General features: G+C 45.2%; 1 protein-coding gene across 1 annotated transcript in view; it reads left to right on the top strand.

Moving 5' to 3' along the window:
• Positions 1-20,450, top strand: part of clybl (citrate lyase beta like) — a 51,802-nt gene that overhangs the window by 8,918 nt on the left and 22,434 nt on the right. The window contains exon 2 of the mRNA XM_076165648.1: positions 19,912-20,125. Coding sequence (XP_076021763.1) covers positions 19,912-20,125 — 214 coding nt within the window. The remainder of the gene's footprint in view (positions 1-19,911; positions 20,126-20,450) is intronic.

The raw sequence follows: 20,450 nt of genomic DNA, 5'->3' as shown, positions 1-20,450 counted from the left end.
AGGTGCTGCCACTGGCTTACCCCGAAAAACCACTCACTGTTGCAAAATGTCAACATGTTTTGCCCCGAAACCCACATTTCTGTGGCATATTAACAAATAGGTTAACCAAGCAGATGATTTGCCACAATTAACAGCCTTTATTTGCCGTCTGTAGTACGCCAACCGTTTTAAGAGTTCCATTCTTGGTGGATTGAGGGTCCCGGCGTGGGGCTCTGATGGCGTTCGCTGTCATCGCAAGATAATTAAGCGCTCTGGTGGTGTGGAAGGTGTGTATAGAGGTAAACACGCCAGTGCCATGTACGCTGAAAGTGACAGCGCAGTAGCCACGCTGACCCGCCTGTGACCCCGCACGAGGGGATCCGAGCCGACACGTCACTGCAACTTCCGCGTCCACGTAATCAGTGCTGTTTGTGTCTTTACCACCACTGCGCGCCTGGCTGGCCGGCTAATCTCATCAGGGTCTGGGCTCTGGTGCTGGGGTGAAGGAAAGGACAGCCTAGCATGAGCGACATCTCTGTGCCAGCATGGCCACAGTACTCCACTCTACTGTACCATTCCATCAGAGTTTACTACCACGCTGCTGCCAGAGAGTTTATTAGTGAACTGGCACAACAGGATGATTCCTGTGTTATTTACATTACATTACATTACGGTCATTTAGCAGACGCTTTTATCCAAAGCGACTTACAATAAGTGTGTTCAACAAAGGTAGATATTTCCCTCTAAGGACACAGACACTCCCATCAAGGAGGTCCTCTTCTTCTTCCACTTGTTAAAAATCAATCAACTACAGAATAGCAATAACACACTAATATAACTGTAACTGGTTTCCACAGTTGGTAGAACCTGGCCTCCTTTAACAACCCCCTACATGTCTGTACAATCAAGGTGATTTACCCTTTGATTTAGCTTTTTAGTAGTTTTAGTAGCAGTTTGGTCAGGATTCAATTGACTCTGAAAAGCAGAGTTTTGTCGTTAATGCTTAAAGATGTTCAAAAGGAAGTAGTGAATCTAGATAGGTTTTATGTGGTCTCAATGAGCTTGATGTCTTTCATCAGTTCACCATGCTGCTTGACTCAAATTTTCTAGCAATTAAATTCAGTCAGATGTGACAGGTTCAGGGGTCACATAGACACACTACCACAATAGCTATTGATCGTCCATGGTCAATGTCTCCTATAGTGGTTTCAGTGGCTACCCAATGAAGTGTAAACATTATGTAATGACTTTTTAGAGCTGAAACATTCTGTACCATAGTATAAAAATTCAAATTCAAATGGAATTTTAATAGATCTTGCTCTGTTGCTACTCTGAAACTGATGTACTGTAAGCATGAGGCAATACCTAGACAAATTAAATTAAACAGAACTACAAAAACAAAGGTCTCAATAATGGAAAAGGCTCTGACAGATGGTGACGTCACTTGCTCTTTCCATGACCTTGATGGGTGGTTAAAGCGTGGTGGGAACACAGGGAAGGGACCTGCTGCAGGAACCACGTAGTTCCTCCTCGGGGCAGTTCTGGGCAGTGATTCCTTACATGCCAACCTGGGTCCTATAGATTGTTGTTGTTGTTGTGACATGACACCTTTGCACTCACTCAGCAGCAGGTCAGCAACCAGCTTATTCCTTCCTCAACTCCCCACCCACCCACTGCACACACACACACACACACACACACACACACACTCACACTCACACTCACACTCACTCACACTCACACTCACACTCACACTCACACTCACACTCACACTCACACACACACACACACACACACACACACACAGGAAACATGGACAGCGGCCGTTTGATGGTCTAATTTAAACCAGTGGATATTTTTGAGTCATCTCGATCCCTTGACGTCTGTGTGTGTGTGGACACAGGGGCATAATAAAGGAAGTTCCTTCATGTGATGGATGGATAGTTTTCCTATTTTGCTGTTAAGATGTAATTCTAAATATTTACTTTTCCATTACATAACAAGACGAGTCATTGATATGGATGCCAGGAATGGCTGCACCGCCCTTTTGGGAGCTCCTCTTGATCCTGAGTGCACACCATCTTTCATCTGACTCGCAGGGCTCCAAGCAAAGCAACACACTCGCCGCCTGTTCACAACCATACTCAGATCTACTACTGTCATAAAAGCATAAAAAACATTTTTCTGTCGAAAGTTCACACTGTGTTTCAATCGCAGCACCAGATGTGTCTGTCACCGCACGTTCCTAATGCTACGCAATATTTGTATTTGGCGGTGGTCAAGAGAAATGCACTTTGAAGCCTCAGATGCAGTAGAGCAAAGCGTTGATGGGCCTTTAAATTGCAGTAACTGTGCCATCTGGGAACACACGTTCAGATCAAACACATCTTTCAAGAGTTTAAATTCTCATCTAGGCCCAATTATCACTTAATAGCCGAGGTAACAAATATGGATTTGACTAAAGGCACATCTGCGTATGGTAATAATATAATTGTTTTCATAAAATGGCAAATGCATGTATATTTAAATGGCAAATCTCAAAATGTAGCAGATAATTTGTAATAGTTGTGATGCAGCTTTACAGCATAAACATGCAGTTTAGTGTATGGATTGTTTGTGTTGGCGTAATTGTCCCTGGTAGTCTATTTTGCTCGCACATTCCATTAGCTGTTGATCAAATACAAAGCAGGTTTTACTCTGAAGACTCTGGAATCACAGACGTGTCATCTACCATCCTGGCCGTTTCATTTGTATACCCAGCAGCCTGCTACCTAAGCTTATTAATTCAATAGATTAAAAACATGTTTCCTTGCTGTGCGATTAAAGAATAGCATACAGGCATGCACGCGTAGACACACAAACACAAGCAGCATGGTAAGTTGGTTCATCTTTGATGTACGCGATTGACAAAGAGACTCCCTCCTATCAAAGGATTACAAATAAACTCAAATGAAAAGACTGATGCACAAAAGGTGGCTTATGTTCTCTCTGTTTGTGTTTGTTTGAAATGTGGTCTATTATGAATTTGTTGTTACTGTCCAGGCTTTTGATCTAAATGTATCACCAGTCCCCGAATATGGAGTTCATTTAAAGATTGTCCATCCGGTTCAGGCCTGCGTTAGTCCTCACTTTGCTTTTTTGGCATATTCACCATGAAAAGTGGGCTAAACCCTGAATCAGACAGCAGCATCGGAGCAGACCACAAGCTAATTGCCGTGGCTTTTTGTCCCATCTTCGATGATGCGCTACTTCCTTGGGCTTTTGTCTCCCGTTTGGGGCCGCAGCTGTCAGGCTAGGTGCTATCCACGCTCCCCTCCCAAAAACCTGAGGCCACGCACCGCTGCACCTCAGACCCTAAATAGGAGCATTAGACACACCGTGTTAGGGGCTGCTGGTGTTTGAGCTGTGGCTGTGGGTGCGTGTCTTGTCCCATGGCTAGAGTCCTGCACACACACACACACACACACACACACACACACACACACACACACACACACACACACACACACACACACACACACACACACACACACACACACACACACACACACACACACACACACACACACACACACACACACACAGCTGCACACCACAATACATTAGGTACCCTCTACCCTGTTTCGTTCAAGAAGGCAAAACATTTAGATATAGTCTTTTGTGGTAAATGGCCCATTGTTGACTCGTGCTCTGTTTGATGTGGTGTTCCACTGCCCAGGAGCTGCCATGTCCTCGTGTCTCTGCGCCCAGTGTTTCTTCCCCCGCCCAGTTACAGAGTTTGCGCTGTGAAAATACCCACAAGGCCTGTCTCCCCATATGTAGTGTTGCAGATTTTGATTATGCACCACTAGCATCACACCTCAGCAGGGTATATCCAAACATGAAAATTAATTCACAGCTAAATGCTGCTATATGCAGTCAGAGAGGGAGAGGAGAGGAGAAATCAAACACAGGTTTACACCAGTGAACAGCTCAGTATTAGGAAAGACAGCCTAAAGGCAGGCAGAGGAGACAGTGTTCATTAATGTGTAAAGCCAATGGAACACTTACTCCCCCTGCCCCTACCCCTACACACTCACACACACACAATGGCTATTTCAATGCAGGGAAGAACCCCTTTGATTTGTGGAAGTTTCAATGGGAAAAAGAAATTGACCTTAGTAAGATAAATGTAAAATATTCCTCGAGCTGATTAAAAATGGCGTTTAGCAAAAAGAGAAGAAAAAAATCGGCATAATATGATGTAAATATAAAATGGGCAGCACTCTCACAGGAGAGGACATTGATCGGTCTGAGATGAGAAAGTTTGAGCTTGCTGCCATGTTTATAAAAGGTAAACCACCAACTTATCAAGGCATTGTAAACTCGTCGCGTTATCCCAACTTAAATCTCTATTTCTCTCTGTCTGAAGGTTGAACATAATGGAATGCAAAAGGAAAAAAAGATCACTTTTTTATTTTTTTGCAGTGTATTATGTCTTGTGGGGCTGTAGGTGGTCTATACTGGTGCGGTTCTAGCTGCTAACATCCTCCTACTATATCTGTAATGAAGTTTAGCATGAAAGTACTTGGGTATGACTTTGTCTCCGAGCAGTGCAAATGGAATTGCCCCCCGATGGTTTGGAATGCACCCAGCTGGCCTTTAAAAGGTGATAATTGGAAAATACAGGATGCAGCCACAGTCAAAGTGGGACCTCGTCTTCTGCCGACTTAGTGTCGCATGGATGCAGGGAAGAGAACAGGAGAGATACAGGAGGACGGCAAGGAGAGGAAAACCAAATATTTGACTGCTAAATGTCTTTCAGATTTCAAATCCTTTCTCTATGATTTGAGCCCAAGGTGAACAAAATCCAAAAATGTGATCCTGCAGTTCTACTCCTCTCCCCTAAAGAGTGTAATGTTCATTTGTTGTTGCCTTCTGCTGGATACAATCTGCATTAATTCTCTTCAGCTTAAATGTTCATTGTTGTCTTAACCGCAGATAAAAGTTGGACTAGCTGATAGTGTGCAGTGCATGTCACTTTTCAGGCTGTAAAAAAGGGAGCAATACATGTAGTAAAAGCAGTGTTATCTGGCAGTCTGATCAATGGGATTCATGCTGTAGACTAGTCTTTACAGGGGTTAATGGACGGGCACCTGCTCCACTGTTACTAGTCAACTAGAGGAGCAGGTGTTGATACAAGTGGAGTGCATGCTGATCTAAAATGATATCTAACTAATTAAATGAAGGGCAATGAAACTGGAGGCTGCAGCAGTGATCTGCTCCACACACACACATCCACTGCTATGTAAACACAGGAGTCCAGAGCCCTCATCACATCCAATCATTTAATAGACAGCACAACACACATACACCTATGCTGCTGCACGCTGCCCCTTCCTTGTGCCTAAGCGATAATCACAACTAAAAGTGGACATTAACAGATCATACCTCTGGACAGCTTGAAGTGAATATGATTTATGTTATTATAAGTAGATCCTAAAGCCTCGTTCCTGAGAAAGAAAAAGATTAGACTCGGTTAGTTTGTGTCTAATTTCATACCACGGTTTCATTATGTGCTGTGATTATTATATTTTTATTATTCATTGGATTCTTCTTTCTTTTGTCACATGACATGAACAGACTGCTGATTGAAAGTTGAAACGTCAGTCCCTTCTAATTTATAAAACCTGACACAGCATTCCATCACTTCCCAGGAAGGAAGTAGAGTGGGAAGGTCAGGAGGCCTATACAGGAGTTCTTCCCTTTACAAGGCCACATTCAAAGCGTTCCTTCACTCCTCTCCTTGTGTCGGCCCTAACCTAGAGTAGGCCCGCACATCCGGTCTCCATTACTTTGTTCTCTTCAGAGAGAATGTGAAAGCGATAAGGCCCTTTTGAAGTCCAACTTTACTACAGGACATCAAGAGAGACACAAAGCCAGCGGCAAGCTGCTGGACTGAAGTTGGTTAGCTCTTTGACTTTCTTCACTTTTCAACTTCAGTCTCTATCTTGAATATCTACACTTTGGAAATGTTTGTCATAAGATTCAGAATGTCGGTGCTATATGCGTATCAGTGAGCGTTTTTTTTTGTCCGCCAAAACACTACAAAAGCTGTTCCGTTACACTCCAGCCCAAACAGTGTGCCGCCAGTCAACCTCCATGCCCCGTGTCAATCAGCAGGCATTTCCAGCAACAATATGCCAACACCCATTCTGCACTCTGTTCAGGAAGCCCTTTACTAACTCCAAATGGAATCTTCTTAATGACTTCCTGTACCTGTACCTGCTTATGCTGTCTGGGCTTTGCTCTAGCCCTGATAGAGTCACTGTGATGTGATGATGCTTTTGCCAGTTTTGCCTTTTTCAGTGTTTCTCTCGGCAACGTAATGCAACTTAGATGCACAAATCTATGTGCAATCCCCATAATTAACATTTGACTATTCGCACCCGAACATTGGTATCAATACCTCTAATTTTACAAGATGTATTAATCCAGTAATCTTATGAACAGTGACTTCTTATACAATTTAATGCTGTTATAATGCTGCCTTTAATAACTGAGCATTATGTTTTTTAACTTTCAAGTCGACTCGACCTCGGGTTCCTGCATAACTGTACCCATAACAATATTCAGGTCAAATCACTTAATTTTAGCTGCTTCTATGACGTCACCTCGATCTGATCCTCAAACATGTTTGTGTCAAAACCAAGTTGAAAATATGATAAGTTTCCATGATCCTCCCAGTAGGGGAAGGAAGGGGCACTGGTTATTGCCCACACCCGCTCCCACCACACCTTTAACAGGGAAATAGGCCAAGGTAGGGTCCTGTCACTTTCCACACTGCGGTCGTCTCTTTGTTTATGTTTCTGAATGTACCGTGTATTAATCCGCCCTGATTAGGTTTGTTATATATAGCTGGTGTAACAATCTTTGAGCGAGAATGAAAGTGTAACACCCGCTGTGATCCGGACACTGTGTTCAGTCTATAGCACATTGATGTAATCAGTAGTCTATCTGTAGTCTTTCTTTAGAAATGTAAACCATTACCATTTTAACCAGAAGATACCACGATAATGGTTTTTTAATAACCAAACTAATGCTAGAAAAATGATATAAGCTTTCTGACTAATGTCCAATGAGCAAGATTTTTGTTATTACTTGCCTATTAATATGCAGTTAATGAACCATTTAATCATGTACAGGCAGTGTACATACTAACGTAATATCCTGCGATAAAGCCCATGGCCCTTTAGAACCATATAATGCAAAACTTATGTTGGGAATTTGTGACAGAGAATGAATGAAATCGGTGGTAGTTTCCAATGCGCTGCGTCGCTTCGTCCGCCCCTGTAGGTACCAGCTTGGCCCGTTGGTTGGATTTGCCCTGCAGCCGGTCAGAGTCTTTAATTTTAACTTTAAACTCCTCTCCTCTGAAGCACAACACATTACTCCTCCTCTTGGACATGTCCAAGCCCTTCAGGATGTCATGAAGAGCCCCTTTCACGCTGCGAAGGGCAGGCCATCTTATAATTGCATCCATCGGGATTTTGAAAATTTCAGCCAGGTGTCTGTGAAAAATGGACCAGGTGATAAAAGGATATTTGTTTAAAGGTCTGGATTTCTCTGACCTATCCTTAAACCTTTAGCATGAGAGCTGCTCATCTACGCGGTGGAGAGATCCTCCCTCATTTCGAAGCCCGTAGAATTGTGTAAAACCATGAAATGAAGGTCGTGTTTGTCGTGCTTTCACACTCTGGTCGAGCTCGCTGACTCATGAGCGGCTGTGTTTTGCGGTGAAACCCAGTACAAGAATCCCCTCCATGTGGTGCCTAACACCCACAGCACACAAAGCTGTGACGATCCCAGCTTTCTTTTTGCATCACAGCTTTTGCTGAAAGGAAATGTTGATTTAATGATGTGGCGTAGAGCATGTTGTGGTAGGGTTTCACCCATAAAGGCTTTTCACCCTAACTACCATATAATTATCAGAACCTCACATAGTACGTAGGGATGATTATGATTGAAATACTTGTCCCTTTTAGTCAGGCTGTTCTTTTTAAGCACGTGTACACTGACTTTTGTAATTACCACTCATTCATTTGTGTATAGAATATAGACTGGAGACAACACAAAGCTGCAGCTAATATGGTCAGGGATTAACGGAGAATGTGTAGGCATACTTCATGAAAGATCTCATGGACCGATTAAGAGAGCTTTCAGCGTCCAATCCTTTTTTCATGTGAGGTTGGAGGTGCTGTGTGGTTGCCATGTGGGGGTTTGGCCTATATAATACTTCCACGGTTTTGGCAGTCTGATTTTCAAGAAACTTCCTGGTGTGTCAGGATCAATCGGTCCTAAGCCAGTCTTAATTAAAGGCTCGGGGCTGGGCAGAAGTCGAGGGCAAAAGGCATCCCCGTTGGTTAAAAGAATGAAGCGTCTGTCATTGAAAGGCTATGGGGAGCATCAGCTTTATTGCTTGAATTCCTCCCTCCCCCCCAAAAAAAATCTAACTGTTCAATGCTGAAACAGGGTTACAAATGATGTTTTGAGGTAGAGTGGTCAATGCACTGAAGTGTAAAACAATAATGGACACTTTGAGAGACGTTTCCTTGCAGCTTCCCGCGATTACACAATGTAAAGATTTTTCCGTTACAGAAAGAAGGGTTTGTACAGTGTGTGATGTCATGGTCTTAGCCGTTTGCTATGTTTATTCTTTCTTTCTTGTGTCATAAAACTGCTTTAATTCTGTGCTGCCATGTCAAACCACTTGCAGTTGCCATTTTCACCACTTGGGGGCACAGGCAATTTACAAGGAAGGCATGTGGAGTTTTGTGCCTGGGTGTGAATGTTGTGTGTATGTGTGTACGTATGGGGGGTCCGTTAATTAAATGGAATATGATCCAAAGGACTCTGTGCACAGTCATGACATGTCCCACAAGAGAGGAAATAAGACAAAATGTCACAGATGTCCCTTTTTTCTTTGTCCTGTTTTACTCTGATTGTAGTTTCCCTCCAAATCCAAATGTCAGACAGTAGCCTGAGTATGTTTTGGTCTCCTGAGTGGATCTTTCCAGTCCACCCATCTGTCAGATTTCGAGGTCCGAGGAGGTTTTTTTTGGGCGTGTGTGTGTGTCTGTCTGTGTGTGTTTGAGTCTGGGCCTGGGTGGGTGGGCGCACAAGGACCAGACAGAGCATTTCACATCATAGGCCAAATATCCTAATAGTCTGATCTGCCGTCTGATCTTCTCTCCCCGTCGTCTCCATATCCAGAGCTCACCCGGGCAACGCCCCGCACCAGATCGGCCCGTCTAGTGATTTAGAGATAATGTTACTGGGAACATTTTGTTAATTAGTGCATGTAGCCATGCCTGCACATTTATGACTCTCACTGTCTCCGCCTCAAACTCGTCCAGTATGTCCGCTCCAGGCTTTACACCCTGCCTTCATTGTCCTCCACCTCCTTGTCTCGCTCCTCTGTGTTCCCCCACCAGAGGACCTTTGACACTTGTGGAGTCACCACGCCGTCCTTCTTGACTCCTCCCCCACCTCCTGATGCGCGACTTTTGCTTATATTTAATGTTGAAGCTTCCCTCCGACTCCTCCGTGCCAGCGTTGCACTCGATAATGAACCGATTGCGTCTTTGTTTGACACCCAGCAGCGTTTTTGTTATGTAAACCCGACGTGGCAGAAGCGTTTTCACCTGTTGACATGGTAGACTAATACCGTTAATGTATTCATATCATGATGGGTTACGTAACTGCACTGAGGGCAAACTGCTGAGATGGAAAGTGCAACCACCTTGCCAGTGGTAATGCATGCAGCCTCCACAGTGTCAGATGGCCCCAGCGATCCACGGGGCTCAAGATGGGAGCGCTGTTTTACAGTCAGGATACAGTATGTGTGTCTGCGTGCATGCCTGAATGTGTGTGTGCCGCCGTGTTTGTGAAATTTGGGTTACACGTGAGTGTCCATATGTTTGGGTGGCACCACGTTTGAGTCATCATGGCTTGTAACCACAGTAGCATATGTACTGTATGTGCAGTGTGGGCGGAAGCTACTTTGGAATCGTAGCTTTTTAAGCTGAAAGCTACTCCTGATGATTTAAAGTAGTCAAGCTGTAGTTTAGCTAGTCTCTTAGTTGGCTGCATTACTAAGTAGCTTCATAGTTAAATTTTTTTAATCATACATTTAATAATTCTGTTTTTCTTAAATGCATAACGACTGTTTGATTACATGAAGAGTTTGATTTATTTTTCCTTTGTGAACAAAGAGTACAAACTGACTTCCATATCTGAAATGAATGGAAGAATAATAACAAAAGAAGAACAAATTACCTTTTTGCTACAAACCTTTCAAAGTGATGTCATGGAAATAGTCGCTGCACAATTTAACCATTTTCTTCAGGGAAACGCAATGTAGCATTGTGATTCATGTGTTAGCTTAGACTACATTTCCCATAAGGCTAGGCAAGGTGACTGGGAAGAGTGATTCATGCTGGGATATGGCCAACGGAGTATCAGTGCTGGTAATGGTGTGTTTAAGAGTTCAGAGAGAGAGAGATAGTGTGTGTGTGTGTGTGTGTGTGTGTGTGTGTGTGTGTGTGTGTGTGTGTGTGTGTGTGTGTGTGTGTGTGTGTGTGTGTGTGTGTGTGTGTGTGTGTGTGTGTGTGTGTGTGTGTGTGTTGAATGCTGTGAAAGGTTTGGCAATAGGTGTAACAGTGCTCGTCAATGACTAAACATTGGCAATAAAAAGGAGCAAGTTACTGTAAAAGCCTACAGCTGGTGTGTGTGTGTGTGTGTGTGTGTGTGTGTGTGTGTGTGTGTGTGTGTGTGTGTGTGTGTGTGTGTGTGTGTGTGTGTGTGTGTGTGTGTGTGTGTGTGTGTGTGTGTGTGTGTGTGTGTGTGTGTGTGTGTGTGTGTGTGGTCCCACTGCACGCTGATCTTTCAGCTTCCCTATTGGAGACGAGATGCTGCTACTGAGTAAACACTAATCAACCCTCCCTGGCTCCCCGCGTCTCCTTCTCCCTCCGCTCCCATCACAACAGGCCCAGTGACACCATTTGGGGGAGAAAGTAGACCCACCATCGCCTGCTTCGTACGGCACTGCACTGTAATTCTGACGCGGGAAGCCTCCCCTCAGAGAGCAGGCGTGCCCCCACCGCTCCTCTGGTTAGCATGTTTACAGAGCGCTGATCTTGATGGAAGTGACAATTAACTGTACAATGATCACAGTGATGCGCCTGCACTGCCGCGACACAGACTCACTGGAGTGACTGATCTCAACACACACACACACACACACACACACACACACACACACACACACACACACACACACACACACACCGGGATCAGGGCAGATGATGGATACACATAGAAAGGGGACGGGTTGTCATTTTATTCTTGTAGCTTGCATGACGTAATACGTAATATTTGAAACTGTTCCCCCAAGACACAGATGAATATCCATGCAAATCATCACTGTATGGCTGAGCCAGACACACACACACACACACACACACACACACACACACACACACACACACACACACACACACACACACACGTTTGCATATCGGGGGGGTTGCTTCTGCTGCTGACGTCTCCGCTGGGCACCCGTGTGTGTGTGTGTGTCGTGTCTGGAAAAAAAACGTTGGAAATATTTTTCAGAGACAAAACCTGAGATACTGACCACCTCACAGCCCCCCCACCCCCGACCCCCCGCTGTCAGGTTGTGAAACGGCCCGTAGATATTTGCATGAAATAAATGAGACTCTCTCCCGCGTCCAGCGCTGCCACGGCCAAAGGTTTACTGTCCCAGATGCAGGCTCCATCTGTCCCTTGTCTCCTCCTCTCCCAATATTTAACCGTTCAGATACTCGATCACTGATAGCGTTTGGGTTCAGTTGTTTGTTCTCAGAGTGTGAAATTGTACATTTAGAAGATTGCAACCACCAGAGTGAATGAAAACAACATAAACATACTAAACAGGAAACATATGTAAGATGTTAACATGTCCCTTCTAACATGCTTACTTATGCAGCTTTTGCTTTCCTGATGATTAATTGTACCAGGCCAGCGAGTCAAAGCCAGTGGGATTTGGACATTAGCGCTGTAGCAATGTGTTCAGACTGAGCCGTCACACAGATTTGTGTGTGTGTCATCCTGCTTTGTTTGTCCACTTTAGGATTTTGGGGGAATATAAGGTGAAGGGGTCAAGCGCTCCTCTATCCTGAACAAACATGGACATGGTGACAGCCAAAGGGACAACTAACCTCCACGAGAACCAAAATCCAAGTCCTGCCAACATTCTCCCCGCCTCTCCGCTACTAGCGAGACCCCCCCCTCGCCCCTCGGCCCAGGGCTGTGATCCTGCATAGCCGGCATAATGAAGTCATATAAGCCTGTTATTTGCCGCTTTACGGCTTGTTTTATGAAGGTGAGCTGACAAGCAGCTCCCAGAATGGTTCCTGTCACTTTAACCGGCAGCATTACCAAGAGAAAAGGAGCACTGGGGAGGGAGGGAAGGGCAGACCGGAGAATGGGCTGAGGCCTTTATGTTAGCCCTGCCAGGGCTTTGATGGGTAGAGGTCTGGCTGCAGGCTATCACTGGTACATTTTACGTCTGCCACCTTTTGTCAGGGGGACATTATTGACGTTTGACCTGTGTTCTTACTCCCTCCTCCTCTTCACTAATCAATTACCACATCGATCCATTAATCAGACGGGGTGATGGCCAGTGAAAGGGCCCGTGGGTATGTGTGAAACATTCTGAGATGGGCCTCGGGCTAACATGGAGGAGGGCCTTCACCTGTGGAGTGCAGTGTTCAGCATTTGACTTAACAAGTAGTTCCTGCTCTTCCTTAAGCGGAATCTCTGGCTCCTTTATTGGTGAGAAAAGAAGATTCTTCTCCATATGCAACACATGAAAGGCCCGGACTATATACATAACCTCTAAAGCCTGAATACATTGTGCCCACTCAGACGCCAGCATATCTTTTGCTCTACGCCTCACACTGAGTTGACGGTGGAGGATGCACGTAATTGTACGTCTACGTGTATGGATTTATTCATATGGAATAAAGTAGATTTCTTCAACGGTCATCTCAGAACTTCTCAAAAATTCCAAACTTGGTTGCACAGAATGTCCTGATTCCATTGTAACTGGTGCCGAGCCCTCCATTTGAGATGTCAACCCATACAAAGACATATTTTGTAAAATAAGGAAGTGTTTTACACACAACACACACACACACACTTGCTTATTTAGCAAAATATGTTTTTTCTAACTAAGTGAGATGAAAAGCTGCTGTTATTCCCAGCCTCCAAGCCAACCCAGTGATAATTGGCAGGAAGCGCTGTTGTTATTTAGAATGACTTCTGAACCATTGGCTCGGCTTCATCGAATACCAGTAGCTATTACACAGTGTCACGAAAAAACAGAATGAGTGCAAAAGCGTTTTTGTCTGCCTCCCTGTTTCCATGGAGGTTAGGCAGTCGCATAATTGTGTTTAGGGCACAAGCAGAAACAGATCAGAAACAGCCACAGCCAACAGATCAAAACGGAAGCTGCGGGAGCGGAACCAACCGAGCTTTGATTAAGTTTGGTTTGGTGTCGGTTTGGTGTGCGTGGACGAGATCGTGCCTCTCTGCCCTTGCCAAGTTGTTTGCCAAAGCAGGGAAAGATTTGGGAAAGTTAGAGACGGAGAGCAAAAGGGAGAAAAGCTCTGGGCTGTTATTGCCTCGACCCCCCTCGGTGTGATCAGGGTCCAGCCGACAGTCACCCAGCTCTTGTGGGTTTAGTGAATTGAGAAGACACTTCTTGTGTGGATTTTTCAATTCTTCAACATGTCATTTGGCCGGGAGTGCCATTGTCCCCGGCTTCTTTTCTCCCTGCTCCTTCTGCCGAGACGAGTTGTGTCATCCCCTCGTGATCAGCACTTTTGTTGCCTTTGTTTTTGGCCCTACCTCAGAAGTCCATCTTGTCTTTTATGTCCCTGCCTTTCATGCATAAGGGAACAGTTGTGGCCTGTTGTGGGGCTGTTCCACTGCATTTCCACCAGTGGGGTTTCCTTTCATTCTCTTCAAAGTATTACAATGGGGCTCTGAAGGCCTGAATGGCCAATGCGGAGTGCACAATCCTACAGAGCCCGCTCATTTTGTTTTGCCAGAGTCAATAAAAATGCTAAGTTAAAAGCTAACCCCCTTATGCCCCTCTTGAATGGAACGACTTGTTTGACCTTTTCAAGCTACCCCCTCAATTAACTTTTAATGATAAATTCATTGATTTTGTTACCGTTGTCTAAAGTATCACATTCATTCATGGTTATTGTAATATTTGCTTCTTGAAATAATGTTGGCCTTTACCGCACACAAATGAGCTTGTCTGACTAGATCACATCTACTGAGACAGAGAGAGAAAGAGAGTGCAAGAGAGAGAGACATGCAGACAGACAGAGAGAGAGAGTGAGAGAGAGAGAGAGAGAGAGAGAGAGAGAGAGTGGCAACTACAGGTCACAGAAAGTGTCACCCCTGCAAATGATCGCAGTAGCTCTACCTTTCTGTCTTCTCCTGGGACTGAGACCAGATGAAGACCTCTCCGTTCCTCCAACGTTGTGCGAGGGTGAGGAGAGGGAGGAATGGCGGGGCTGTCATCTCTGGGTATCACGGCGAGGCTGCGCATGAGGGCATTGTGAGCCGGGGGAGAAAGCCGGGGGACTTTGAGAGGGATTACATGTAGACAGACATTGGTTGGAGAAGATGACTGATAATGGCTTCATCATCATTGTGTTGGGACAAGAGAGGGGAGGGGGGCGGGCATGAGTGTTGTTGATGGGATGGTATGGAACATTCATCATTAGCAAAGGTTCATTAAGGAATATTTTAGGGTAATTGTCAAGTAAAGGTTAATTATTTTAAACATCGAGCATCTTAGTGTGTGACTGAGAAGAGTTGCGTAATCCAATCTGACATGCATATGGATCTACTGTATAGCCGTCTATAATGCTCGTCTTCAGTAGTTACCAAGAGGGACCGGGCTGTTTGCACAACTCACAGCAGATTGAATCTAGGAGGCTGTTCTGGCTCATTCTGTCTCTTGTTTGCAAACACAATGGGCACGTTACAAAGAGGTGTCGTCCAGCCATCATCCATCATCATCAAAATGTTAGCAGAGTCAGTGCGCCGCCATCTGATAATCTGAAAGAAAACGGATCGCTCACACCGAGCCGGAGCTTGCTCGAGGGTAAGCAAAGGAAGCAGGGGGGCCAGAGACGAGAAAGAAAATGTTTGATTCCGTCCTCTCCCTGTCTCGGGCGTCTCTGGTTAATTTTCTCGGCATTTCTCCGCCGTCCAGTTGTGTCCTCGGACCTGCGGCGGTGTGAAAAGCACACATCTCGCATCACGCTGTGAGGAGTACCTGTGTACTGAACGCCTCAACCCTCCCTTTCAGTGTAAATACAATGAAAACGTGTCAGACAGGAACATGAAACACAGACATGAAACTAGGTAAATACTGATTATTTTTAGACCATTTTATTTCACACACACACACACACACACACACACACACGGACAGCTTGCCCTGCAGATGGAGGCTCTATTTATGCATCACAGCATCGATTTCCTCTCCTAGCCTTTATTCATCTTTATTTATTTTTCGCCAAATTTAATCTGGAATCTTAAACACCACAGACCCTAGAATGTAGTTTGCATATTAAAAAGCAGCTGATTATCATGGGGTAGAAACACAGATCTTTAATTTTGTGCATTTTAGACACAGCTTCTGACTGCACAACCATGCTGGAGATAATTGTAGAAATCTACATATTGAGAGGGAGGCTGTTGTCAGGGAGTGGAACTCTGTTATCTGCTATAATTCGAGCGCTAGGATGAATTTTGCCAGCTGAATTAGGTTATCGTGCTACCAGGTGGAGGCCAGTAGAGTTACATGAAACAGTGATCATGAACCAATTACTACAGCTTCATCATAACACAATATTGACTGACAGAGCATAATCAACAGCAGCTTGATCATATGTCATAGCTCTTATGTCAAACTGAATGTTTATTAAGAAGCGTTATGGTTACAACCTTACTTCCTGTTGCGAGGGGTGAGCATAGAGCCAGACGCCGAAGTTCACGCTTTGGCATTTCATTGCGACACCGCTACACCCGAGATACACCATCGCAGCCGCCTCTACATGTCACGACAGAGGATTTACGAGATAAGGCGAGAACTTGGGAGAACAGGAGCTGAATATGCCACAGGTGTACGCTGGTGTCACGCTTGTCTGAGTGGTGTAGATAAGACGCGCCACTGAAGGACGCGTGGCTCAAGGTGGACCCATTGTTGCGAGATACTACAGAGACACTGACGGCGAGTGTCAGATCATCACAGGCTATCCTGTCGGATTGAAGATCAGTTGATACTTCTGTGCCGGCGCGCTGCTTTGTCCAAGACATTGGCGGCGGAAGACGACAGACGCAAATCTGCATGTTAAAATTTAGCTCAGGCAGCATGAAGGATTGGAACACTCTGTATAGTCAGATGAGGTGAAAGTCTGGATAGGATTGTGTGCAGATGCAGTGCTTAATCTGAGAACAAGGGAGAGTTGGCCAGGTGTCCTTACTCCAATTATAAATGGACTGCTTGCAATTTATAGTCTGGACAATGCTCCTCACTTAAACCCATGTCCAGCCTGCCCTCTCCTGGGTGCTTCTGGGGCTCGGATACGTCCAGTTTGGTAGGGCTCTTTACAGCCTGAGAAGGAGTCAGCGTGCAGTGGAAAAAGTGCTTCTGGAACACAATGGTATGCACCTCTCACCACATTCCACTCCGCTGTCCTCCCCTGGTCCCTCCCGCCTTTCAGTGCCACCGGGCCTTGGTCTGCTAATGAGAACCAGCGCCGCGCCGCACCATATAAACCCACTAACACGCACTTCCATCTGATCCCAGGCCAGTAAATGCAGCGGCTGTGGCCGGGTCCCACCACTTTATAGCTGCTAACGTAGCCACACAGAGCTCTGTTATCATAATAAAGACACGAGAGGAGGAAGAGGAAAACAAATTGGTAACATAGGTGCGTATAGCACTTTGGGGACTGTTAAATATATAGAACATTTATGGTAACACGGCAAAGTGTTGGCCAGATGTGCACAGCTGTAGATAGAGTTAATCAGATTAAGTGTCATGATGTGTGTGTTGGAGAATGGAACTGATTTGAACGGCTGCCTGCCTTTACAAGCTCTTCATTTAGGTTTTATGAGTATATTAAATTCTTTCATATTCAATAGCCAATAGATTTTTCTGACATTTTATCTGTCAATTCCTAAACCTCAACACTTAAAAACAGCACCAGATTAAAAACCCAGTAAATCAACTGTATGATCGATCAATATAATAGCTTTTTCTTAAAACTAAATGGATTTGTGCCAGTAAATTGTCAAGATTAAGTGAGGTTTTAAAATAATGGAAAATATTGTGTAATCACTCGGCACCCTTGCAAGGTAATACTGGGTATTTAGTAGATATTAAAATCATAACAGACTGATAAGTATCTGTGTGTATTACCACTTCATTCGTAAACAAATGGCAAGTCTGTCTCTTTTTCTGTCTGTCTGAGCTCTTAGAAAGATTGTGGACAAACTATGGTTCTTTCTATAGATTGTAATTTGTTATTTAATCCATGATACAAAAAGTGTTTTATACCGCTTTTAGAAATTGAGTGTGTGTTCCAGGTCTCAGGTGCTTGCTGCTGATATTTTCTGCCTCACACTAAAACAAAAAGCACAACTTCTTTATCTCTTAGTCGCCAGTTTACTGTAAAGTCAAACCCCCTCGGAGGTAAAAAAACGGAGCAGAGAAATGTAGAATGTTGGAATGAAAGGAGAAAAATGCTAATGTGGCTGACCTGTGCTCCGCGTGTCTTATCCCTCTCTATCTCTGATGACTGTAGCCAACATCAAGGGACCTTCACTCCCTCTTCCTTTTCTCAATTTTCCCCCCTTTTTTTTCCTAATGAAATCTAGTCTTAAATTATAGCCACCGTCCCCTTGTACTCCACTTACTTTGTAATATTTGCCTTTCAAGTGGGCACTTAGACTGGCTTTTTAACATTTCCCCCTGAGCAGTGTGCGCTCAAAAGCCCGACTTCATTTAGGTATCAACAGCCTGCGTTTGCCCCCCTGCCACTCAGCTCTCCCGCCCCCTCCTCCTCCAAGCCCACTATTTTCCTTTCTAATTTTTGCTGTTTGCTTTTTCTGCCTCCCCCTGTAGCTTTTTTGTCCGCAAAATGACTGTCGGGTCGCCATTTTCACTGGCTCCCTGATTTACGATTACGGTGGAAAGCCATCGTTTGCCCTCCAACCCTTTGCCATGTCCCCCCCCCCCCAATCCAGTCCTTTGTGAAATAGTGTTACAGTCCACGGCCTGCAGGGATTTTTATGTACCCGGAAGAGCTCGAAGGCACCTGAATTAGTTTAAACCGCCGCCTACAGCCATGTCATCCCAGTGCAGATTATACCTGATTGAGACTGGAGGGCATGTGGAAGCGTGTTGACGGGATTAAATAGCCATTGAAGTGACTAACTCCTTCATACAGCAAAAGACAAGAACAGGGGGAAAATTCAACCCCCTCTTTCTCGTTGTCCTCCCCAGGCCAGGAAGGACAGTATCTAACCCTCTTAAGGGACGGGGAGGAAGGTGGAGGATGCTGAAACGCAGCGAGAGTTCGTCATCAGATATACAGTATCAGATCCGCCACATCTAGATATTCATTAGAACTAATTGTCTCAGCGGCCAGATTGACGGAACAAATAATTAAGGCGTGTGCAATGATTGTGACTATCGGTGTGTGACTGTGAGTGCACAGCCGTGTGTGTGGGACGCGTGGGGGCACCACATGCTTTTCTAAATGTGTGTTTGTCTGTGCTCGCAGACCCCTGACACATTTAATTGTCGTACATGTAGATCTCTAAGATGCGATCATGTGCGTGTCAAGAGTCGATCATCACGGCAAAGATGAGGTTATGCTCCTTTTCAGACATTCGCTCCCTAGCTTCACTCTTAAAATGTCAATAACTGGATGCACATTTATTATTATGCAATTGTAAGACAACTCTAGATGATCAGCACAAGCAGAAAAACTAAAAAGCAGCAAAAGTCAGTGGCACAGCAGCTTGCTATTGGATTACAGATTCATATATCTAATCAGGAGGCAGTCATCAATATATGAGATGTTGTACCTATCGAGCAAGTTAGTAATTAAATTATACAAACTGTTCTTATCAACTCATGGCTTAATTACAAGAACGCCCTCAAAATGACATTTACGGCGGTTTAGCCGCAGCCACTGCTGACACCCACACTCCTCCACTTCCTGCCCTGCCTACATATCCAGCTGAATATGGTAAACCGTGGCAGCATTAGCATATGAGTGGCTCTGTGTTTGGGTGAGTTTGTCCTCAACAAAGAGTGTCAAAGCACAGGTCAACGTCTCTTCATCCACTTCAATGAGCAGCTGAGGGGCAAACAGAACTCCCTAAATGAAATGTTTCCAGACTTTCACTCCGTTAATGGTTCTGGAGTAAAAGGCCTCCTTCAGGACGGTCCGGCAGCGATCTAACCCTTCTTTCTTCACAGTCTTGTATTGATATTAGAGGCTGTTGTGTGGGCAGTAGGAAGCTGGGTAACCATTTACTTTAGTTAAGACTCGGTTCGTTTAGAAATAAGATTAGCCAAAGGTTGGTGGGAGGGGTGTAGTGATACAAACCTGTGTGCACAACTGATTCTCCTGCCTCTTCTCTCTCTCTCTGTGTGTGTGTGTGTGTGTGTGTGTGTGTGTGTGTGTGTGTGTGTGTGTGTGTGTGTGTGTGTGTGTGTGTGTGTGTGTGTGTGTGTGTGTGTGTGTGTGTGTGTGTGTGTGTGTGTGTGTGTGTGTGTGTTGACAGGGACAGTTTGTGGCTCCTTCCGTCAGCCTGGCAGTTCTACACACGAGTATGCCGCGGTCACCATCACTCTTCGAGCCCCCCGCTGCGCTACGTGCCCCGCAGAGCCGTGCTGTACTGTCCCGGCAACGACGAGCGGAAACTGAGGAAGCTCGCCACACTGGACGTGGACTGTGCCGTCCTGGACTGCGAGGACGGCGTGGCCCTCAGCAAAAAGGTATTTGCCCAAACGCAAACCTTCCTCATACGCACAGGTTTAAGCGGAGGAACCCCCGACACACACGCACACACACACAGCTGTGTGACCCTGATTGATTTTAATTCCACCTCCCCTCCTTCGGACAGGTGCTCGGGCTTAATCGCTGAAAGAGAACTACCTAAGTAAGATGTTTAAAACAAGCACATTTCACCCCATTATGCTGACATAAAGGCGGCGGCGGCCCCCTATCAGGCTCCTTTAAAACAAGGTGACCACGTCCCACTGGGCGAGCAGCGGGAAAGCACCAGATGCAGCAGGTTAAAAGCATTCTCCTCCCGCCCAC

The sequence above is a fragment of the Genypterus blacodes genome, unplaced genomic scaffold (assembly GCF_046128005.1).
Source record: "Genypterus blacodes isolate CSIRO-AG114 ecotype Tasmania unplaced genomic scaffold, CSIRO-AGI_Gbla_v1 ptg000148l_1, whole genome shotgun sequence".
In the NCBI taxonomy this organism is placed as follows: Eukaryota; Metazoa; Chordata; class Actinopteri; order Ophidiiformes; family Ophidiidae; genus Genypterus; species Genypterus blacodes.
The sequence above is the reverse complement of the archived record's forward strand: the minus strand, read 5'-3'. Positions and strand labels throughout refer to the sequence as shown.